General features: G+C 36.0%; 1 protein-coding gene across 1 annotated transcript in view; it reads right to left on the bottom strand.

Annotated features, from left to right (window-relative positions):
• LOC124642313 overlaps nt 1–26,022 on the bottom strand; it is a 62,330-nt gene that overhangs the window by 8,909 nt on the left and 27,399 nt on the right. The window contains exons 3-5 of the mRNA XM_047180692.1: nt 16,228–16,329; nt 13,092–13,200; nt 6,083–6,194 (exon numbers count right to left, since the gene is read on the bottom strand). Of these exons, the coding sequence (XP_047036648.1) occupies nt 6,083–6,194; nt 13,092–13,200; nt 16,228–16,329 (323 nt within the window). The remainder of the gene's footprint in view (nt 1–6,082; nt 6,195–13,091; nt 13,201–16,227; nt 16,330–26,022) is intronic.

Below are 26,022 nucleotides of genomic sequence, written 5' to 3'. Positions count from 1 at the left end.
AGAAGCTAAATAAATATTTTTATGATGTAATTTAATAGTATTCAAGAAGTTTACTGTTAGAATGTATGCTACAAAAGATGCAAAAAAATAACCATCATGCTGAGTTGTATTTAGAGTGGAAGATAACTCGTGGCTAAGATAGTATTATTTAGATGCTCGACGCTTTATTAATTGTGGCTGACTTAGTAATTTAGAAGGCAACATACATTTTTGGGGGCGAATAATGATATTAAAAAGAAGCCTGTTTAATTAGCACCCTTTTATATAGACAGAGATTTTATACGTGTCTATTCTACTTAAGGTAGGACTATTGATAAAAGTACCTAACCAAACTCACTTTTTCACTGTTATTGCCTCACACAGTAGGCTTATTTGGATTAATACGTTAATCTTCAGGATTCGCGGTTTTAATTTGTAAAATTCCTTCATTGCTTGATAGTAAATTTATTTAGGAAATCTGTAGGTTACTTTTTATCCGGGTACGCAAAATAGTATCTATAGTACACAAGTATCTACACTTTAGTAACTTCATAGTAGTCACTAATTTATAATAAAATTGTGAATTTGTGAATTTCCCCCTCATCATTATCATGAACATCTGGGTTAGATGATTGTGGCAGTGCTTGTCTATGCGGTTATGCGGCTTGGTATCAAGAACATGCATATCAGAGCCTTTACAAAAACATACAAAATAACAAAGGCCTACCAGCCACGGGCTCTCAGTCTAAAACCTACATTGTAACGTCGATGTGTAAGAAATTACCGTCACATAGGCGTTGCCAAGTCACGGCCTTGCCAAACCTACTTTTGCCAAGCAAATTAAATTGTCAGCGGCGCTCTTTGAGTTTTCGATCGCATTACAGTTAAAAAGAATGACATTTAAATACCATTTTTTCGCGTTTTTTGTATGTTGTTTTGAAGGTGGGTTTGATGGATTAACTCCTACGTTTTAGTGAAAGTTATTGGCATTTGCTTGTAGGATACAAAAGAGGTTATTGACTTTAGAAAGATAGGAGGTAATTCTGTTGACATTAAGTGGGATATTTTTTTTTCTTACGAAATCATGTGTGTGTAAATATAATATACATGCACATTGCGTTTGTATGCGCAAGCTTAGAAGCGCTCAGTAGTGGCCGAGTTGCCAAGTTATCTTTAATGTATTAAAACACAGATTGTGTGATTATACAGAAGCCAGCAGGTCAACCTATCCAAATCTACCAATTGATCATTAAGTGTCCACTATTGTGACAAGGTAAAATATATATTTAAGTTACAAACTGTCTTTACCTACAGAGAATCGTCTCTTCTCTATAATGTAATGCAGATAATAACTATAAACTCATTTGGCCTTATTACAAAAACTAAAACATCTGTTTTACACTTGTCTAAAAAAATTGTGACTGCAAAATGAACCATATGTCAACGACATAATCTGACATTTTTTTAGACAAGTCTTAAACTGACGTTTATAAGTTTTTGTGGTAAGACGAATTTTGTTCAGAAGTTATTTATCCGACCACTATAAAAAGGTGAGAAAATTACCAGTTATTAAGTGGACAACCACAAATCATCCGCGGTTACCCGGACGGATATTTTGGCCAATCGCCAGAAAGCAAGTGCTTGAAGCAATTGCCTGCAACTTGCTCTTTTAAACTGGTCCAGTTTCAGATATGTGTCAAGCTTGCCTTACTGACACACATTTGGGGAAGCTATGTTGTGGTACAGTTGGTGTAAAAAAAACATGAATTTATTAAGCTGTTTCTAAAGCACCTGTATTAGGTCCATAATTATATACTATAATTATAGACATACTATAGGTCTATGATATATACTAGATATGAAATAAAAACCTTTGGATTTGACTTTGATTAAGTAAAGCCACGTATTCACTGGGAAACAATGTTTCAGATACACAGTTTCTGAAACATCACGTAGATGTTTACAGCAACAATGTTTCGGAAACTGCCGTCCACACCGTCAGATGTTTACAATATGTCGCCCGCGGAAGTAGTGTTGTTGTGTGGTGCCTACATTTATTTGCATAAGTCCATTTCTAGTAAAAAGAAAAGAAAAAGAAAAGAGAAATTACTTGCTATGAAGACATTTATTTGGCGTTTATAAACAAATGAAACACGCGTCCACACTTGTATGCACATGTTGCGCAACTGATTTACCACCCGTGGCCCACCACCCGTGGCGGGGATCACAGAAACATTCGATAAACACGTAGTGTTTACAGAAACAAAATTATATGTTTCTGAAACAAAACTATTTGTTTCAGAAACACGTAGATTTTGTTTCTGAAACAGTGTTTATAAACAATTGTTTCTCAGTGAATACATGGCTTAAGACATAATCACTAGGTACGTTGCTTATATATTTTTTTAATGGATGTTGGTTTGTTCTGAAATGAATTATAAAATGGGAGTGATTTAAACAAACACTAAATTTTTTTCACATTTTTATACCTCTTCACCTACTTACATTTTTGGCAACAAAATACATTATCTATCAAAAATCTTTTTATCACTATTTTGTGCCAATATAACTGCAAAAAAAAAAACATTCAAAAAATAAATATTCATGTTCAAAACTTAAACGAACCCAAAACAAAAGTAAAAACAAGTAGCCAAGTAATATGAAAATGTAAAACAAGTAACCCTATTTCAAATTCGATGTTATTTGAAAGTAATAACAAGTAAGTTTTGTTTTTGACCGTACCTTTCAGCTTTTCATTTCTTATTCATGTGAAGAGTGGAATTTAAACTTGTGTACAAACAATGTTTTAAGATGGTTCTACTTGGTATGAATATTACGACGGTTTTTGGGTAATGGGTAGGCAGAAATTATGGATTTTAGTATTGTGAGTAGACTGTATGTTAGCTTTGCGGTGTAAATCTTATTGAGAATTACCAGAAATATTATAATACAATAGCAGTTATTTAATATGAATATCATTCGAATATGACTTACATGTCTGTGTCAGACACAACACAACAGATATCATAACCTTATAATAGACCTCACGCACAGGGCCCTAAGTCCACTATAGATATAGTGTCAAATGGTTTAAGTGTGTTATTATTACATATTTCTTAATTCTTGATAGTTATTTATTTGGTCACTATTTTATTTGATGGTAGGCTATGATCTGTATTTTAAGTTGAAGCATGCTTGCCTAAAAGTAATGAATAGGTATTTACTTAAAAACTACTATAATTAACTTAGGTTATAAATTGTTAATTTCTGATCTCGATTTCAATATCGCTTTTAAATAACATTTCTACGTTACAGCGCTTTACAAAAACTTTATCTGGATAACATTTATATATTTATCATAGCATTGACATTTGGTATAAAAAAAAAAATACATCTTACGACAAACAAAGATAAAGAAAACGTAAACAAAGAAACCAAAAAAAGAAAATACACTTACTTGCAGCGAAAAAGTACCTACCCCTCGCGAACGAACCCGCTGGTGTGTAAATAAAGTGCACATCTGTGAAAGCACTTAACTCATCTAAATGAACCGTAATAAATCTCGACCGGGACTGAGGTAAGTGTTACTTATATTGTTCTTAACATCCCTACGTGTATAGCTGTCCCATTTTTTCTGCACGGAAGTGTAGAATTTTTATGATTATATATTTCTGTGTTGGTTTCTGTTTTACTTAGCTGATTAAGGTTGTGTTATGTACTAATTGAACTCAATTCTAATAATTTACCAAATACCCCTTGATAAGACCGGTTGTCAGACTCCCGCTTCTGATTACCCGTATCGACTGATTTTTAGATTTTTTAATTATAGCATCCAATACACAAAAAGTGCTTTAAAAACATGGAGGACCCTGATAAAACAAAATGTTCACACCCATCCAAAGACCGATCCGTTGCTTAACCTTGTGATCTATCAACCTGCTTTCATAAGTAACAGCAGCATGGGTAAATATCTTTACTGCTAAATTATCTAAGGCTAATACGATAATTCCTATCAGAGTAATTCTCAATGAACGCGGTTGAAACTATAACAATCTCTGGTAAATCAAGAATAATACTGTGACACACAATAATGCGGTCATCCATAGATTTGGCAATAGACAGAGGTTTCTCGCCTTCGGGAATTCAGGTCAAACCACATTCAGATCGATGCTCTAATCACATAGATTCATGTAACAGTAGACATACTAAGATGACGTAGGTATGATAAAAACCTTTTTTCAATATTTGTGTACCTATAACTTTTCGCTTGATTAATTCACGAAATAGACAAGATTACTTTTGATCGTCATATATCGTAAAATCAATTATTTCATGAAATTATCGATGCCATGAAGTGAACAAATTTAAGTTAATGATGGCGTCCAAACCGACTGTTGGCAACGACTGTTCTCATATAAGGACTTAAGCCAGCTGCGAAGGAATAGGACGGGGCGAACCGACACTACAGGAGAGAGATGAAGCATGGATCAAGTGCAGAACCGATAATTAGTTGTATAATATACCATATATACCATAGGGTATATGAATCACCAACTTCCAGATTCCACGAATCTAATGATTAAGCCAAATTCTATCTCCACAACGATTTCGATCTGACACGAGAATCGAACTCGAAAAATATAACTTCTGGCGGAGTCGAAGAATTAGAAAAGGGTTAACATGTATGTAGTTCTAACATGGTACATACATGCGAAATAAAGAGAAACTCTTTGTCTTCCATAAAAAATACCTACAAACAGCAAAGAAATAGATTTTATTACTTGATTTATAGTGAATTGGGTGCAAATTGAATTTGGTGAGTCATCAAGAAAATGTCACCGTTGTCTGTTTTCTACGTTTTTCTCGTAATGTAGGAAAAGTTCCCTTTTTCTCACTTTGTTCTTTTTTCGTCTTATTATATTTATTATCCTATGTGAAAGGTTTGTGATAGGGAAAATTGCTTTTGACATGCAATGTGGTAATTTCAATGAGAATAGAAATGTATTTGGTTTTATTTGCAATTTATTTGTTTTTTTTTTTTTTTTATATAAATTGAGTTTCGTTTATTGAATAAAAATGTAGCTGTTCAAAGAATGATCCTAACTGATTTTTGTGTCGATTTTTTTTGACAGAACTCTCAAACAACTGAGTTGAGAAGCTAAAAGTAGGCATTTACTCTTTGTAAAATACCATTATAATGTGGTATTCAGCTGTATTATCTGGTCAGGCTGGAAGCCGACCCTAATATAGTTGAGAAATGACTAGGCAGATGATCTATTAATTCTAATAAATTAATGTCATAATCATTATTTGTTAAATAGTTTTCCAAGGTAAAATGTTAAATACTTTTTCAAAAAAGAAACTAAAAGGCTCGTTATAATTTTCAAAGTCAAGATAAAGATAGAATTTCAACTCATAAAAGTTGATTACTATTAATTAGTAGAAGGTGAAAAGTAAGTAAAATTTCGACTATTAAAAGTTTCGTTAATTAGACACGAACTAGCATGAAATATTTCTATAAATTATACTTATCGTTCGTTAGTTTCTATTATAAAACAACTTCTCAAAACAATATTTTCTAACTTGTGTTAATATCGTAGAAAACTTAAAGTTTAATTAAAATTATGGGACTGTATTCCTCTACATTAAAAATATATAACTTGCATACAATTACTCATATTTTGATACTTAGTTTTAATATTTCCCTATCATAAGATCATTTGTAAAACTATTGAATAAAACGTATAACAGAAAAAAAAATTAACAATTACTCATAAGTTTTTAACTAGTTCTTCGACTTTGAAATAAATTATTTCTAAAACTATGCTAACTGACGTAATCTCAAACCAAACAAAAAGTGCAAATAAGTGATAATATCAACTGTCTAATCGCGGATCTTGAGATAGACGGTCTGCAATATAGGTACTAGACCCAAGTTTACCAACAACATTAACTTCTATTTTCTTAAATAAAACAACTGTTTACAAAGAATTTATCACGTTCTTGAGAAAAACGTACATTTATTTGCTGTCGGTACCTTAAGCCCTTGTAATACCGTTGTGCCTTATCGGTATGGCCACCCAAAAAAATCTATTCTACTCACCAGAACACAAAAGCTGGTGCTTCCGTAGTCTGTACGACAGAACACTGCAACCGTAATGTAGACCCTGGTTTGAGGTACTTCTCTGTAGGCCCTGATATCTGCGCTCTTGCCTCTGTGGAAGAAAATTCTCTATTAGTTTTGATGTCATCATTATGAGGCTTTTTGCCGTCCCACTGCTTTGTGTGTTTCCTCTCGGACGGAGAAGGATTGAGTGATAATCACCCTGTGCAATGCATGTTGGTGATTTCAGACTATAAAGTCCTTAAGATAAAGAATATACAAGAAGAAATAAGGTCTCCTTCTTACAGCTTAATTAGTAATTTTAACATAGTGTTTGTCATATAATTCCTGGCTACGGAACAGTCGTATTGGTCGATTGATCTTGTCATGACGTATTCCTCAGCTCGGAAGCTCTTATTAATGGGTATTGGATTACCCTGGTCAGATAGATCCCTGTAAAAAACTGCTACTCAACTGCATTCAATTAAAGTGAAAGTCGACCCCAATATATAAATAAGTATGTAGGTATGAAGTTGAGAATTATGTAGGTACTTAAAAAATCCCAAACACATTTTACACTCGGAGTCATACCTACAAATCCACACTAGTTGTTATTTACATCGATTTTCCCACGAGACTGAATGCATTTTGTTTTTAAGATAACCGAGCAAAAGTTTTTACTCAGCCTGTAAATCTCAGGACCACAACGATCAAAGTTTTTATACCACTTCTAGTAATACTTGGCTGACAATCTCAGGCTGTTAGAATTAGGTCAATGAGATTTGTCTCACACTGGCCACACTTAGGTTCAAAAAATATTTAGCCATCTATTAAAGGATAATTTAAAATAACTGGCTGTTCCCCGTAGTATCTATCACCCACGTCTCAATGGAACTAATTCCCGAAACCAGATAAAAATAAACTTTTAGCCTTTCTAGACAAATAGTTCTTCTATTTTCCGAGATATGCACATTCAAAAATGCTTTTCAGCTTTATTTTTACTATGAGTATATCAACATTATAAAAAAAAGAATAGTTTCTAAGCCATCACAGCATAATTTAAAAAATTTAAAATTGTTTTGCTGTAAAATACTGCTAAAACTTATGATACCAACATAAATTAGCCTTTTATAATTCAGAAGCAGTAACGCTCACTAGAGCACAGGCTGTGGTAGTGTGAGACCCACCATGAAGACATTTGCACAAAATATATGTTTCATAAAACGTCCAGCTACGAAATTTTAGAGAAGGTAATTCGTTCGCGTTTGTACAGAATTGCTTACGCATGACATGACTAGGGGATGAAATTCATTCCTCTGTGGTTTACGGTGAATGTAGGGAGATTTTAGAATTTACTATTTTTTTTTTATATACCTAAAATGGGAAGATTTTTCGAATTGGTGATGGAATAAGTTTTTAATGGAATTAAACGTGGAATTTGTTTGATAGTAGGTTCTGTTTTGCCATTTTCCGCCTTGTATGTAAATTAATCCCAAAGCCTGTTGGAGATGGAATGTTTTATAACATTGAAATATACAAAACCACCATAAAAATAAAAATCAAAAATTTAATTTTAAGTTTTTTTTTTTTATTTGCATAAAGGTAAGTTCATTATTTGCAAAAAATGTATGATAAATAATATTTTCAACTGCACAAAGCTAATTTAATCTCAAAACTACATTTTAGTAAGAAATTCCATGAATATGTAATATTAAGTATTAAGTGAGTTTCTTTTCAAAAAAGTTTTTCGAAAAATATTACTTTTATGAGCGTCAGTGAATTCTAGGATTGTAGGTTACGTTTTTTAATTTCATTCGTGAGTAGATTAAGAAGTCCCGAGTGGGTTATTAAAAATGTAACTTAGTACTTTATTTGAGACGTGTCGAGAAAAATATATTTAAGTGGGTATCTTGTTAAGATTATATCTTAAAACTTAACTTGAGACTTAAAAGTACATGTAAAATCTTAAACTTTGCAGAATAAAAAATGGTATCAAAACCTTTTGTGGTTATGTCCTTTCTAAGTAAATGGGCTAACACTGAAATATTTTTTAAAACAGTCTCTCATCTGCCCTTTGGGTTCTGAGACCTCTTCAAAAACAAAGAACCTCTCTATCTTAATAATAAGCTATAGAATATAAATAGAATTAATATTTTAAAATGTAAACATAAAGTAAATAAATGAACATGGGCAACTAGAATCAAACTTAGTTATATTTTTGACATTCATAAGTGCTTGTAAAGACCTAAATGAAATAAATGATTTGACTTTGAATAGAAAAAAAAAATATTATAGATTATATATAATTTACAATCTTTTCTTAAACATTCTTTTAACCGGAAAATTAACTTATAACACACAAAAACATCTCACCTACTTATTATCCTGACAATTTAATTCAATACTCTTTCCTGTATTATTAACAATAAGCTTTCATTATCTACAGTACCATTTATAATTATAAGCCATGTATTCACTGAGAAACAATTGTTTATAAACACTGTTTCAGAAACAAAATCTACGTGTTTCTGAAACAAATAATTTTGTTTCAGAAACATATAATTTTGTTTCTGTAAACACTACGTGTTTATCGAATGTTTCTGTGCTCCCCACCCGTGTTTCATTTGTTTATAAACGCCAAATAAATGTCTTCATAGCAAGTAATTTCTCTTTTCTTTTTCTTTTCTTTTTACTAGAAATGGACTTATGCAAATAAATGTAGGCACCACACAACAACACTACTTCCGCGGGCGACATATTGTAAACATCTGACGGTGTGGACGGCAGTTTCCGAAACATTGTTGCTGTAAACATCTACGTGATGTTTCAGAAACTGTGTATCTGAAACATTGTTTCCCAGTGAATACGTGGTTTTATGGTTTCCAAAGTCAGCATTGTTTGAAGAAAACAAAAGCATTGAAAATTGCGCGGAAGCAATAATAACTATGGTCTATGAAAGTATTTCGAAGTCCCTTTGGTTATTTACATTGTTTTAAAATAATAATAACTATCTTTTTCCCGCGGTTTCTTGACAAAAACAATCCCATATCTTTTTCGCGGGTCTAATCAACTTCCTCCCTAATTTTCAGCTTAAACGTTTCAGCCTATCTTTACTTATAAGTAGTGTAAATAAGATGCCTTTCTTTTATATAAATAGATAATAGCGTCCCAGTTGATTTTCAGCTATGGTAGCTGTTCTCATATAAGGAGATCAGCCAGCTACGCAGGACATATTATAGTGCACAATCATTTGCGCAGACACAAGTGCACTCACTATTCCTTCACTCTCATAGACCGATGGGACGGCAATCCGCCACGACTGGGGAGAGAACAAGCGCATATGCATAACGATGATGTTTTAAAATAACAATCTTGTTAATATATGTAATTAAATTGTAAGCCGTAAGCTGTAAATTGGGTTCTAAGCTACGATTAATGTATCCTGGTTTTAAGGCTTACAATTTTATTATTTGTCTTTACTCACACAATAAAGTGTGGGTATTTTCCTTAAGTATAAAAAACAGTTTTTCTAAAAACATTGGAATCAAAATCCGATCTAGATAATTATGTTTTGATCACTACTAAACACAATTTTTAAAACAGTATCTGTTCGGTTTCCTGTACCACCTACAATACTTTCGATGCAAAGAAAAATAATATTTTTTCATAAAAGAGAGAGCGTTATAAACAAAAACACGACCAATATCATCACAAACTAGTGTACGCGAGTAAATAACTACCTATCCAGTACATTTACATGTACTCTTCACTTGTCATTTTGTACCAGACATCAGTTTTAATTGGCTCATTTTCCTTACAACAAACAAGCCATAAAATTACGTCAGAAATTAATAAACATGTTGGCTCATAGTTTTTGACTGCCTCGTTGGTCTACTGGTAGCAAAAGCGTTTGCTATGACTGAGGTATCGGGCTCGATCCCGGGTCGGGCCGTAATAGCTTTGTGTGTTTTATGAACTTTCAAAAAGCAGCCTGTAGTCTGGAAGTTGGTGATTGATTCACCCGTGCATCGGAGAGCACGTTAATGTCGGTCCTGCGCCTGATCTCTCTCCGGTCGTGTCGGATTGCCGTTCCATCGAGCTATGAGAGTGAAGGAATAGTGATTGCACCTGTGTCTGCGCAAATGCTTGTGCACTATAACATGTCCTGCGCAGCTGGCTGATCTCCATATATGAGAACAGCCTTGAAATCAGCCTTGGACGTATTATATTAATTGGCTCATTTTCCTTACAACAAACAAGCGTAACCGGCCTATAAAATTACAGCCCGAATTAATAAAAATGCCGGCTCATATTTTTTTAAAAACGGTAGACAGGTCGGAGTTGAAATAAAGTCGTTTGAAAAGCTTGTTACCGTAAAAAATTAAAATGATTTTAATGATTATTTTTACGGTTATTTCAGGACACTGTTTTACGGATGGCTATTGAGAGTATGAGGGCTATTTACATATTAATATGGGTTTTGGTTGTAAAAAGTAATAAGTGTCATACCATGTCGGTTGAGATTTTGTACCTTTTAATATTGGGGAGGTTTAAGGGGTATCGGGTTGCCCGGGTAACTGGTTTGAGGAGGTCAGATAGGCAGTCGCTTCTTGTAAAGCACTGGTACTGAGCTGAATCCGGTTAGACTGGGAGCCGACCCCAACATAGTTTGGGAAAAGGCTCGGAGGATGATGAATATTGGGGAGGTTTAAAGAGTGGATAGGCTGGGTTTTTGAAAATCTACTGTATCAATTTACATGAAATTTAGTACTTACCGATTAGTCTAGAGCCTTTTAAATGACATAGGCTAATCCTACTAATATTATAAACGCGAAAGTTTGTATGTATGGATGTATGGATGTTTGTTACTCTTTCACGCAAAAACTACTGAATGGATTTTAATGAAACTTTACAATAATATAGCTTATACATCAGAATAATACATAGGCTACAATTTGTAAACATATTGTTCGAAATACTAAACCTGCGCAGACGAAGTCGCGGGCACCAGCTAGTTTATAACTAAATGTGCGAAGGAAAAAGCTTGCATAAGAATATTTTGATGTTTCATCTCAGCCTTGGAACATCCAATGCTGAATATAGGGTCCTTTTCGAAAATTTTCAGCCAAATTGGTTTAGCCATTCATGAGTTGAGTTTCTTAGGGTTCCGTACCCAAAGGGTAAAACGGGACCCTATTGTTTTCGCTCCTCTGTCCGTTCGTCCGTCTGTCACCAGGCTGTATCTCATGAACTGTGATAGTTAGAGAGTTGAAATTTTCACAGATGATGTATTTCTGTTGTGAATAAATATTTTGGGGGGCACACATACAACAAACGTGTTTTTTTGCTCATTTTCTAAATAATGGTACGGAACCCTTCGTGCGCGATTCCCAATCGCACTTGGCCGGTTTTTTATTTCAATACAGTTCAGTACTTTTTTATATCGCTGAAGTTTCATAATAAATACATAATTATAATATCTTTTAATATTAAATGGAAATAAATTCAACTGAATACTGCGAATCATGTATCGGCAAATTATTCACCAAAGAATTTTATTTTCTCAGAAACGTTATTATTTGGTTTCCCAGAAATATTCACGTAATTGTGCCTTTTTCTGACAGAATTATGAATGAGATATTTTTTGTTTCTTCGTAATATTATATAAAATTATACTTAATTTATATCTGTTACTTCTAGCTATTTTATGAAAAAGAAAATTGAATGATGTAATTTTTTTTCATATCAAATCTTGGAATAATACTTGGTATATTCTATTCTATACTCAATAGTTATTTTAGTTTATAACCAATACTAATATTATGAATAGGAAAGTGACTGTGTCTGTCTTACCTATCACATTTTCACTCTTAAACGACTAAACTTATTTAAATATAATTTAGTACAAGCATAGTCTTTAGTGGAGACCTCGCACTAGCAAGCGCAGCGTAGGACGTCCTCCAACAAAGTGGACAGACGACCTTATAAAGGTCACCGGAAGACGCTGGATGCAGGTCGCCTCCAACAGGTATCTGTGGAGATCTAAAGGGGAGGCCTATGTTGAGCAGTGGACGTCCTATGGCTGAGATGATGATGATGATAGTCTAGAGCCTGAAAAATAATATATACGCTACTTTCTACCCGTTTGCAGTAAGTAGTTCTCTCAGGACTCGCGTTGAATCGTGGAGAAAATCTACTAGTATTATAAAATAAGGAGGTAGGTAACTTTAATAATATAGTTACCGTGAGAGACTATCGTTTTTCACGTAAGAGCATTTTACTAGAAAATATAATTATGCCTCCCTCTGGTAACATTTTTACCCTGTACCAGGTGTTTTAAGTAGGTACTTTAGGTAATAAACTTAAGCACCTATTAGTGTGCTTAAAACCTAACATCATATAAGTTGAAATTGCGTAGAGCTTAACGGTTTAATATAGTTTTTTTTTTGCGTTTTTTGTAACTTTTTAAAATGACTTTTTTATGTAATGCATGCTAAATTTAATTCGGTCTAGTTATAAACTAACAAGCTGAATTATAATTTTGTAATCAGTTTTCTCTCGAGGGTATGCTTGCGTTCTAGAATAGCTACTGAAACAAACTTAGATTTATGTTATGGCCAGATTATGTATAAAGATTGTAAATGTACCGCCACTATATTAAGCTACTGTAAATTGTCCCAATCAAAATTGAACTTTACACATTAGATAACAATATAAAGTTAAAAATCTATTACAGAAAGGTAGATTTGTGTATGTACTTTCAATACGCAGTTAGATTGACAGCCATATTTGTACGGTTATTCTAATGTTACTGGTTAAAACATAACTGAAGAAACAATGAAAAAACATATATCTATCGAAACCATCACAACTTACTACTAAAACACCTCTTAATTTCCAATACTTCCAAGCGAATATCACAATTCCATCTCCTAAAATCCATTTTCAAAACTTCACGAACATTTTTCACTTTGCAAAATAAAATAAAATATATTGCAAGTACACTTACCCACTACGTCAAGTCTTAAAAAGATGCTGGTCGGGGGATGGGAGGATACTTGACACTCATAGATGCCCGCGTCCCGTTTCTGAACGAACCTCACTTTCAACGTCCAGTCCTGGAATGAAAGAATATTTTAGAACGAACCGTTTTAGAGCGAACAAGATTTTTCTTATTTTTTAGTCTTGTGATTGTAGTTTTGGTGATAGATACTAAATATGGTCAAAGTATGCGTATTAAATTCAGTCAAATAGCAAAGTAACTGTTACACGAGTTATTTTTTCAATTCATTTCCAAATCAAGGCCTAAGATAGGTTGACTAGAGTCTATAACATCGTTTTCATACTAGCAGATGTTCTACGGGGCAGTTAGATTTGGGCTACGTAGAGAAAAACTGGGCTTATACGAGCGACGAAATTTTCTGGTGTAAAAGCATTCTATGCAAATAATGTTATAGTCGGCTAATGTTTTTTTAAAGAATGTAAGGGTTGTAAAAAAAAACACAGCTTTATTTTTAGCCCTCACCCTTAACCCTTAGGCTTAAAAAGAAAATAATTCAAAACCTCATTCCCAGGTACTTGTACCCACATATTTGCTTAAACCAGAACAAAAAAAAAAAACAAAAAAGGAATCACTCCCAAAATTCCTGTCCCGCGTTATAAAATACGTTTCTTTGGAAACATATTTGTGTGTACATTCTTTCGTAAACATACATATTTGTTGAACCTCATTCGGTATGTACCTGAATATTTTGTGTTCAGGAGCACATTTTAATGGGAAATACCTAAATATTATTTTGATGTCAATTGTCAGTAAATCACGATTTGTCTAGCCTTTCTCCCAACTTTTTTGAGGTCGGCTTCTAGTCTAACTAGATGAAGCAAATTTTTTTACTAGCTGTCTAAGTTTATTTCTACGAGCTGTTCCGTGTAATCTATAGTCAAATCTGGTAATAATCTTTTAATAAATTTTTATCTGTCCCATCAAGTTGATCTAAAATTGCCTATGGGGACTTTAAATAGGTCTTGTGCATCTTGCCATCTCCTTTTAAATATAAGGCAAGGTCCTGCATAAAAGCAAATAAATCCTAGCAGACCACTTAACCGCAACTCGTCTTTGCCATTTGGCCCAGTCAGTCATTGACCAGACATTCACAGAAAAGCCAGAATTCATAATTAAATATCTCGCACTAAATTCTCATTGCTTGTAAGTCTATTACATCTTGTTAAACGTGGGTAAAATATCTTTGTCTGGCGGTCACTGCAGGCGATGTTAACCCTAACGGTGTCAAAATTAATTAGTACGCTTATTTGGTTATCTTAGACCCTGGTGCAAGGTTGGACAAGGTGAAATTGGGGGCTAATGACCGTCTTTTCAGTGGTTTAAATGTGATTAAAGTGGCCAGCTAGTGTGCTTGGAATTTGTAACAATGTCGTCCATATAAAGTGGTATAGTTTTTAAGGTTGTAGGTTGTATTGGGGATACCGTTTGAATCTACTGAAACGATTTTGATTATCTCCACACTTCCCCAAGGTAGACTGGCAATTTCTGACTTGTAAAGTCCTTGTCTATTCCAGATATCTTCCATCATCTTTGCTTAATAATGGTGTCAAAAATACACTAACATATCGAGTACATATTGTAATACCGACCGTGAGTCGTGTCACTTCAGTTTCAACGTATTCTACTTCAGTTTAGCAACAAATCGAGACTTATAAAGTACAAAGCATAGTTCTCAACGCAACAATCATTTAGGATCCTGTATTTTAGTCTACAAACGGCCATTGTCCACTTGCTCATTGTTAATGAAACATCAATCAAGACAAACTCAAAGGTGTTCTGACAAACATTGGCTGATGCGTTAGTGTTGCTATTGTTTCTGTGATACGAGATGGTGTTATACTACTATACATACATTGTATGGCTTTGTCTGTGTGGTACAAAGGAACGGTAATGTCATTAAAATTTAGTGGTGCTTGTGATTAGAGGGTAGTGATTGGAAGTATGTTTGATTACTGAGTTGAGTAATCGGTTTTGGTTTTAAGATTTTGTTGGGCGTCTGATTTTAGGAGTTGTCGATTTGAATGGAATTATGTAAAGAGCACTTATTCTAAAGATCATAATTATTCTGTTTCTGAAATTAAAGTAGGTATGTTTGATACCAAAATTTACATACTAACTGATATCAGACATAATTTTCGAAACATAAATAACAACCATTTAGATGAGATTGATGAAAAAACCAGAAGAAGGAATACAGACAGAATAATTGAGGATAATAAAGTCTAAAACGTTACATGAATAGTGAAGTTAGCTTAATGATGACTCCAAAACCGTTTTATCTTAGTTTCTGGAAATGTGTGTCTGTGTGTAATTAAACTGAGCGGAATTAATACGGGTGCTCCCGGATTATTGGTTTACCTAAAGGGTCTCGGGGATCAAACTTCACAACACCCAAGATTTCCTAAACCTCTATCTAGCAATGTAGAACCTTTATCTGAAATGGGGTCAGATTCAAAAATCTTTATTCAAAAACTTTGGGTACGAAAATAAATGTTTTTGAAGATTTTTATTAACAAGGTAACTTAATTTACTATTCTAATTTTAGTTAGCATTGTAAGTACTAACTTAAACAAACAAAAAGACTTTTTATAATTAAGATTGTTTTTTATGTATTCAAGGCAAAGTATAATTTATTTCTGTGAGCTCTTTAATTTTCATTGGAAAAACATCGAAATTTCTCATTCAAATCAACCATTTAGCCATTTGCGTCTGCCTAGCCTTTTCCTAACTATATTGAAGTCAACAGCTAGTCTAACCCGATGTAACTGAGTACTACTGTTGTACATGTGGCGACTGCATATCCAAATTTTCAACGGTTAGGTACCTAACAGGCCATTATGATAACCTTAAACAGGGCTGGCCATAAGACTGTCGGGCTTCAAACTAATAGCAACAATGGCCTATGATAATATAAATGAAAGCCCTGGTCCATAATGTAACATGCCTTCCGAAGCAAAGAACACTTTATGACAACTCGGTCGGTCACCTCTTCGGTTTGATACATACGAACGATGACCCTCGCATGTCTGTTACTTAGCTATGAGCCCCTTTAGTTTATAAAAATGATATAGAGATAGCTTACCTCTGAATGCTGCAAATGAATGGCTTGAAACCTCTGGTCTGAACTGTACGTTGTCAGACCGACTGTGAGGAGGTGGTAATCTTTTCTTCTTATCCACGATACCTGAAACAATACATATTATTATTTTAGTATGTTTTTGATTGTCATTAGGGGTCGTAGAAAGTCTGACAACTAGTTGTATCATGCCATAAGGGGTTTCCCGGGTAACTGGGTTCACAAGGTCGTCTGTTGAAAGCCGACCTAAACATTGTTGAGAAAAAACTAAGAAAATTGTGTTTCCAACTAATTAGGTACATAGGTTTTTAAAGCAAACTTTTTTACGGTTTATTGTAAAAGTCAAGATGAACGCTTGTCTTTCAAAATAAATAAGGTCTTGTTTTATTTTAACAGTCACCAAGGAGCGTAAGGAATACTGATGTCCTTTCTGTCAAAGAAAAAGTATTTTTCCAGCACTGGTATAGTAAATAAACTGATATTTATTTTATGCAGACTTCAACAATATTGTTTTACGTCCATGTTCTTGTAAAAGCTTAGAGCATTCAACCAACCGGAATCGCCAAGACCACAAAATCAAATTATGCGAAATAGTCTACAAATTGGTGCGAGTGGAGAGGTAATGCAACAAATAGCAATATAATATCACTCATACATTTGTGATCACATCGTTACGCACACACACGACTAAATTGTCAAACACAAGCATAATTTTTACACACACAAACCAGTATAAGTAACCAGTATAAGTATAAGTTTGTAAAATTTATCTTCTCTGGAATGAGTTACCTCTGGAGATCAGGATGGTAAATAGCCGTCACACCTTCAAACTCAAAGTTCGTGACCACTATCTTGGGAAATTGGCAGGAACATAAACAGTCAGTTTCAAATTAATTTTCTTGATATGTTATTAGTATTGTATGTAGTGTACATATTTATATAGTTATATATACACATATATATTATTATTAACTTATTTGTGTATTTTAAATATGTAGGTTTATGTCTCATACTAGTTTTTCGGTTTTGTTTGCACCTACCAACACTTTCTCTCCGCCACAAAAAGGTAGACTGGTAGAGAACGCCTTAGGCGTTATGTCCGCCATTGTACTATATGTGCAAGAAGTATTAAATAAATAAATAAATATAAGCGACACCTTCGTATGTACTTTTTACAGATCAATAGAACGGCGTATCCGGTAGTTTAAATTCTCTAAAAGTAAAAGATTCCCTTGTACGATAAATATTCTTTTAAGCGATAAACTTGTAAACGCGAACACGCTTTTATCGTAACTTTAAACCTGGGTGTCTGCCAATACGTTTAAGTAACACTTTGGAAGCAAATTTCGTCTATGCCAATATGGTTTTAATTCCAGTATCGGATCTCACACCAGTATTATGCCACGCTTGGATGTTTAAGACATCATAAAATTAAATTGTATTGTGGCTTTGTAATTTCAAAGTAAAAGCTCATGAATTTCGCATTTTTGTGTGTGCTGTAGTTTCAGCATGACTATATCGTTGAAATGGCAAACAGATAATTTTAATCTGATTGTGCCTTTATATGTATTAGTACTTTTTGCAACGAAAACTAGAACTCTTATAATACGGAATGGAAATTTGTCAAAAAAGAGTTTGTTATGCTTATAGCTCTCGCTTTGGTGCCCTGAAGTTGGCTACTAGTAAAATATGTGAACAAAATACCATTCCACATACGCTAGCCATTAAAAAGGGTACTTCAGAGCGGCAAAAGTTTGACGAGAACTATACTGATTTGGAGCCCAAGTATGTCCTTTATTAACCTTTGCATTAAGACCCCAAAAATTGGTAACTCTCAAATTCTATATTACGGGTAATGTGAGCTACAACCACTATTTTCTGGCTCACTTATTTCTAAGAGGATTTATAAATAAGCCTAGCTAATACTTCAATATATTAAGGCTTGGTTTCATTGAATTAATTGCTGAATGTCGTTCAGAATACCTGCACACTGGAAACTTTTTAGTCGGCCGAAAGTTGCATTGGGCACTTTATAAGTACGTCAATGTAGAGGACTGCTCACATAACAATGATCAATAATAAGACCGGTATCACATCGACTAAAAGGTGATGAGCATGAATGTGGATGGATATAGAGGAAGGGAACGACCAAAGAAACGATGGATGGATTGTGTGAAAGTCGATATGGCTCAAAAGAATGTTACTTGTGAGATGACGGCATACAGAAGAGTGTGAAGGAAGAAAACATGCTACGCCGACCCTAAATAAAAATTTGGGATAAGGGTAGGCTGATGATGGTCACATCGACTAAAACTTTGATTTCAAGATGTCATAAAAAAAATATTTTCTTCCAAACATCGGCCAACTGTCGGCCGACTGTTTGGTCTCCAGTGTGTGGGTAGGCTAAGTGCGATTTATTTCGAACAAGCTTGAGACGGAGGCGCTTTATTTTCAAGACCGCTGAAGCGGGCTAAGGGTGAAAAATAGTTGGACTCATAAAGCGTTATGATTGAGTTTTGCTGATTAAATATTTATGAAGAAGTTTTATACGTTAACTGGTTTTATTTTCAGAGTCAATATGGGAGTTGACTTAAATACGGTCTTAAAATTTACTTCATCATCATCCTCTCGCCCATATAACAATTCTATCTGGGGTCGACTTAGCATGGTGTTGTCTTTCTTCCACACTTCCTTATCTGAAATCTTGTTAGAAATTCAATTGTCATTAAAATCATTTAAATTATTTCAAGCCTTATCGTCTTTTCCATAATGCACATTTTCGCTCAAGACCTTTCTTATTATGAACTTTTTTCCTCTGCATCACAAGCTAACTATTAATTATTGAATTTATCATAATAGCGAAAAAATGTATCCCAAATATTAGCAGGATGTTTCTAAAAATCATTGTACCAGTTTGTAGGTCAAATCTTTGAACACATATAAGATGTTTTCTGTAAAAAACAGTAGCGAGAAATGTTGTCGCTAATATTAATATAAATATTCTTTACCATGACTTCATGAATAAATGATGCAAATCAGACTTGTATAGAAGGATATATACCTACATATTTTAACTTAATTTTTACAGCCTACACAGGTAAGTAACATAACATAATCATAATAATGAGCCATATAATGTTATTAAGGATTATTAAGGACCTAAGGATTTCGTGTACATACACAGAATACATGTACATATTAATCTTCATTAAGTTCCTACTAACGACGTATCCAGTTCAAGCCGGATATAACCGGATTATGCTGTGTGTGCCTTAATTACTGTTCACGATTGCCAAGTCAAGGAAGTTGTGTTGTTTAGTTCTAAAGGAGATCATTTTGAAAGAGACATTTTGATAATATTTGAGTTTTTACTGTGTGATAAACTGGCTTATGACAGCAGTTTTACATGTGTTCGAGCTTCTTTCGTACACTCAGGTAAAAAGTAGCCTCTAGCCTTCCAAGTACATAATATGGCTATCTCACACTGTTAAGGATTTTGAAATCATTACAATAGTATCCATATATTAAAGTGGTCAATCAAAAGATATACTTAATTTTTCATATCAGTCAGTAAGAGTTAAGGAGATTAGCGTGTTTACAGAAAAGAACACTTCAGCTTCATAATATTACATTTACATTTATGACTACAGGTTACGACATATTAGTTTGGAAATATTTCATACATGAATTCAATAAAAACGTATATAAAGCACTACAGATTATATTATTCAACGTAACTATTACAGTAATCTGTGATTCAACTAAAATTAAAGAAGAACTTCAAACACTATTTCTCCAAACTCCCAAAACATTTTTACCACTTTTTGGTTAATGAATAGCCCGACCGATCGAGTTCTAAGCTAATGGCCGAACAACCTGTTGTCCATTTAAAAATAGCTTTAAAAACTAACCGTCTTACCACAAAAACTTTTTAACGTCAGTTTAAGACTTGTCTAAAAAAATGACGAATTATGACGTTGACATATGGTTTATTTTGGAGCCACATTTTTTTTAGACAAGTGTAAAACAGTGGTTAAAGTTTTTGTAGTAAGGCCACTAACGTTTTGTGCAGGTTTAAAAATGAATGCTACCACGGTGTGCAATAATGCTTGAAAATTTTTAAACGGGCGAAAGACAGCGATATTTGGATAGGTATGGAGAAATTAACCGTTGTACCACAAAAACCTTTAAGCGTCTGTTGAACACTAGTCTAAAAAAATGTCAGATTATGACGTTGAATTAGGGACGTTTTGCAGCTACACTTTTTTAGACAAGTGTTCAACAGATGTTTAAGTTTTTGTAGTAAGGCTGCATTTAAAGCTGTTACGTTGGGATACAGTATCACGAACATATGTATTTTTGTTATGCAAGTGCAGCAAAAACAAAAATATTGCAGTATCCTTAAGTCTGATTTAATACAAAAACCTTCGACTGAAATGACTTTAACATGTATCTTTTTTTTGAAAATCCAAATGACTTCTTTATTCTGAAATTACCCATTGCCTTCTTATACATACTTGGTAGTGTTTTGACTATTGCAAAGACACTAGTAGCCAACTTCGGACGAGTAAAGCTTCTCGACACTTCGACGAGTCAACTAGCTAATTTCAGAATTTCAAAGTTTGAGTTTGCAATTCTTCTTTATATCCTTACACACAAAGTAGCTCCCTCAGGAAGGAATTTCTAACCACGAGAAACAACCGACTTAATAAACTTATTCTGCAGTTTATTAGCAAACTACATATAACACAATTCAGCTCCCACATTCCTGCTGCCCCATAAATTAACAGCATTAATTAAGCCTGGATTAATTTTGCTGGATCGCGAACACAGAGATTGAAATCCGGTAACGCGTGTTATCGATCTAATATAGTTTTGTTGTCATTTTCATCATCATCATCATCATCATCCTCCGAGCCTTTTTCCCAACTATGTTGGGGTCGGCTTCCAGTCTAACCGGATGTAGTTGAGTACCAGTGCTTTACAAGGAGCGACTGTATCTGACCTCCTCAACCCAGTTAGCCGGGCACATCATCATCATCAACCTTTTATATTGTCCCACTTTAAGGCACAGTCCTCTTCTCGTACAGAGAAGGAATGAGCGTTAATCACCACGCTTGCTCAATGCGGGTTGGTGATTCCAGAGTCTTTAAGTAAAAGTTCCCACTACAATATTTTTTTCACTATAAGTTATTGCTGTCCAATCCCACATACTGCAAACTTGTATTTAACCGATAATAGTTAGATTACACTCATAAATCTATGTGGAGATGAGTAGTATGCACATTGAAACGATCAATTGTCCGGCCGGTATCAAACCAAATGAAAAGTTTTCATTAGATTCATGATTGCCTGCAAACTATTCAGCCGAACGTCAAGCCACCTATCAGCCGACATTTTAGTCTACAGTATTTGAAGGCTCTTAAAAAGTTCACTATTTACCTACCTAAGAAACCCTTATAACTAGCAATGGACCAAAAATATAACCATACATGTTAATAAAATGCTTAAAACACTTCTCAAAACCCCACTAAAACATTACCCGTGAAAACGGAATTATGAAACCAGACGGTTTTGAACCTCTTTATCCAACAACACAAATGCACTCAAGATGTTGCGTTGTTCAAGTGCATAGTTAGCAGACGCAGCTTATCTCTGACAATTATAAATAGTAATGCGCTTTAGGTATTGTTCAGAATGATTTATGATCTTGCTGTCTCGTTGCAAAGCCCGCTTCTATGCTTGTAGCTGGACGACATTATGTCTGGGTGAGTAAATTAATTTAAAGACATTTAATACTCGAACTTTTTGTACAAAAGTTGATAAAATTTAAATAAGCTCTAAGATTTCAGATCTCGGCGATCAATTATAAACAAATATCAGGACAGGATACCTTTTTACACACAGTCGGTTAGCCCCATGTTAGGTTGTTAATTAACTTGTGTTATGGGAGCTAACACAACTGATAAACTACACATAGCCATACATATTATAACACTCAGATCACGACGGACAAGACATCACACAAATTATCGATCATACCTTAAATCGAACCAGGGACCTCAGGTTCGGCAGTCCGGAATGATGCAACATAAGGGTCGTTTTATTTTTTAAAATCAACATGCAGTGGTCCTATTTTCTCCGTACAGTTTTTTTTATCAAAGAAGCCTTTTCTTATAGGAAATCGTCCATACTACATACATATAAGATTCCTTCATAACCAACAATTTATCAACGAACCCCATACTTTCCAACCCCCATTCACTCCAAACACCCGTTTGACCTTGACCTGTCTTCAAATCTTCATAAAACACTGGAAATGAAAACGTCAATACCAAATACGAATTTACAATTGCGGGTGCCACAAATGTTTCGGGTCAATGGGTTTGGCAAACATCTTACGTCACCTCTGACGTAATAGGGTACGTCATTAGGTACGTCGGTGGGTACGTCATAATGGATTTAGGCGTCCTTTGTAATCTAGATTGGATTAGGATGGTAATTTTGAGGTTTAGTGCCTTGTGCTAGACGATTATTAGAATGAATGTCTGGGTGTTCAGAATTTATGTTAGAAAGTGCCATTAATGTTACGCATCTACATATCTTACATTAAATTTTGAGAGATCTTTTTAGTCTAAAAAAGGAAAAAAAAAATCTTTATGATTTTTTTCACCAATTTTATAACTCGCAATTGGGTTGCCGGGTAACTGGGTTGATGAGATCAGATAGGCAGTTGCTCCTTGTGGCACACTGGTACTCAGCTGCATACGGTTAGACTGGAGGCCGACCCCAACAAAGTTGGGAAAAGGCTAGGCAGATGATGATTTATAGGGCACGCCACCATCGTGGCGGTAAGTCCCCTCTTTGAGGAGTGGCTCGGGAGGAGTAACGGCGCCCTCACGTACCGCATGACGCAGGTCCTCACCGGACACGGTTGTTTCGGGAGGTACCTGCACCGAATCGGTCGTGAGGAGGCGCCCGGGTGTCACCATTGTGCGGACAGCCCCGAGGACACGGTGGACCACACAGTCCAGGTGTGCTCCGCATGGGAGGGGCACCGCCGGGTCCTCGTCGAGGCTTTGGGCGGCGGCGACCTCTCGCGTCCGGCCCTGGTTCAGGCCATGGTCCGGGGCGAGAGGGAATGGGATGCCGTCGCCTCCTTCTGCGAAGGAGGAGGCGGAACGCCAGAGAGTTCGCATCTCTCATCCCGGCCGCCGCGCTGGACCAGGTAGACACCATGGGCGCCGGGTGTCGCGATATGACTCCCGGCCACCGTAGGCGTGGGTCTGTGGGCGGTGAGTTCGGGTGGCTCATCGCCCCTCTGTCTACTTAGACGACAGACCCGTGTCGACGGCGCGCGTTGTTCCACGCGCTCCTCAAAGAGATGTCAGCAACCCCAGCGGGGCCCAGCAGGGCCAAGGCCTGCCGGAGCTGCGGGTTGTTCGAAAGAGATACCGCGGCCCTGGTACACAAAAAGCCTATGACGGAACACGACGGTTTTTAGTCAGTAAGAGTCTGACACTCCCTCACCGCTGCTAACCCACAGCGGGAGGGGTCATTTGATGATTTTTGACGTCGTTAAAAAAAAAAAAAAGATGATGATTTATACTTAGCAATTATTTTTTTTTACAATAGAAACCCCCATTCTGTGTAAGTTTAGATAATAATATTTTATCCTAGTAAATTCCCACAAGACACGAGTGAAACCACGAGAGACAAATGGTGAAAAATAAAATCTAACTAGAACCATTTATTCACCAGTAACTAAGCTTACAAATTAGTTCTCTAGTTAACTGCCAACTGGTTTAATGGTTAACATGTTTACTGCATTTAGTTTTAGTTGTTACCCTCGTTTTTATTGTTCTGAGAACTTTGTTAGATATATTTTCTTTGTATTTACTTGCGATGAATATTAGGTTACTTAAAATTATCAACGTTTTTACCTAAACAGTCGGCCAGGACAGTTGGCCCGTTGGTCTGCAATTATTTTTGTAAAGGATTTTTTTTAATCAAAGATTTCAGTCGATTCCGGCTAAATAGCTGGTCTTTTTAATGTACACACTACTATCTTCATACTGATTTAGGAGCTCAAACAAACTATGAGCCGGCAAAAAGTTTGCAGTACTCTTAATTATCAACATTTTCACCTACACTCGCTATAAAAAAATTTACACGATATTTAACTCGCTCAGACTTTCTTTCTATCACTACGCAGTCTTAATCAGTTATCAGCTTATTAAATGAAAATTGGAAAATGCTGCAGGCTCTTAAAATTATTTCTTCTTGCCCAAATTACGAACCCAGACTTACGATCCAAATCAACTGGTTCTAGTCCTCTAACGGCCATTCCCAATATTATATTTGTTATTTTGCTTACTAAAGATAGAAAGGAGATCATTCAAGTGTCGAACATTTTGTACCCAAAAATGAAAGTGCCGGCCAGAAGAAAAAAAATGTAGATTCTTATAGAGAATAATGCCCTGAAGATTTTTTACTATTACAAGAATTGTCTACAATTAACCCCCAGGCTGCTATTTGACTTTGAAAATACCACAATGTTTGGTGCATTACATTACGGCCATTAACTGGAGAAGCCAGCCGCTGCCTTCAAACGACTCCTGCCCGACCTGGGAAGTCATCAAATGACCCCCCTCTCGTTATGGGGAAGTCTGACTCTTACTGACTAAAACCCATCATGGGGAAACCAGGGCCGCGATAATCCTTTCGAAGAATCCTGCAGCCTCGATAGGCCTTGTCCCCGTAAAAATATCGTAGGATTCTTGTCGAGGATGCCTTGAAGATTTTTTACTATTATAAGGAACGTCTTCGGTTAACCCTAAGGCCTCTGCCTCGAATTTTGCGGGCAGCGGGGCGGCGGCGGCGGCGGCGCGGGAGCGGCAGGATCTTACGCGTATAATCAAATGGACCGGCCCTCGAATACAGCGGCGCGGGAGCGGCGCGGCGGCGGGCAACGAGCGGTGCGCTCCAGTCAAGCGGTGACCGGCGTTGGGCGTCTGCATTGTAGGCATAGTGTTATACATTTTTTTTGTGACGTATCAAAATGTCTTCGGACGTGCAAGAGGTAATTATTTCGGCTATGTTTGAGAGGACACCCATATGGAACAGCAAACACAACAGAACACAACACTACACTGCTATATTGCCGCGCGATCTGCCCGCTAGTTTCGAGAACAGGTATGCGTTGCCCGCCCCGCTCCCGCGCCGCCGCCGCTGCCGCCCCGCTGCCCGCAAAATTCGAGGCAGAGGCCTCAGACTGCTATTTGAGTTTAAAGTGTGAGAACCGTGAATAAAAAATCTATACTTGAATGTTACGGCAAATAACGTCCACAGTATTTTTTAACTAATCGAACCTCTACCATATACCCCCCCCCCCTCCCCTCCTGCTACACCGAGGAGACTTACTGATTTAAATCCATCATGTTTCTTCTGATAATGTATCAGGGCCGCGGTAACTCTTGCGAACAATCTCGCAGCCCTGGCAGGTTCTGACCCTGGTGGGTCCCACTTTCACGAGGGGGGACGCTGTGTCTCGGGGGGATGTCGTCTTGGCGGTGTCTCTTGACATCTCTTGCCTATCTGTCGGATAGGTCCGGTCTCAGGTCGGTGTTTCGCAGGGATCGGTTCTGGGGCCGCTCCTGTGGAACATCGGCTACGACTGGGTGCTGCGCGCCGACCTCCCTAGCGGCGTCAGCGTGGTGTACTACGCTGACGACGCGCTGGTACTGGCACAGGGGAGATCGCACCAGGAGGCGGCCGACCGGCCGACTCACATACCGCATG

Source organism: Helicoverpa zea, chromosome 24 (assembly GCF_022581195.2).
Source record: "Helicoverpa zea isolate HzStark_Cry1AcR chromosome 24, ilHelZeax1.1, whole genome shotgun sequence".
Lineage (NCBI taxonomy): Eukaryota > Metazoa > Arthropoda > Insecta > Lepidoptera > Noctuidae > Helicoverpa > Helicoverpa zea.
Note: the sequence above shows the minus strand (reverse complement) of the source record. Positions and strands in the feature narration are given on the sequence as shown.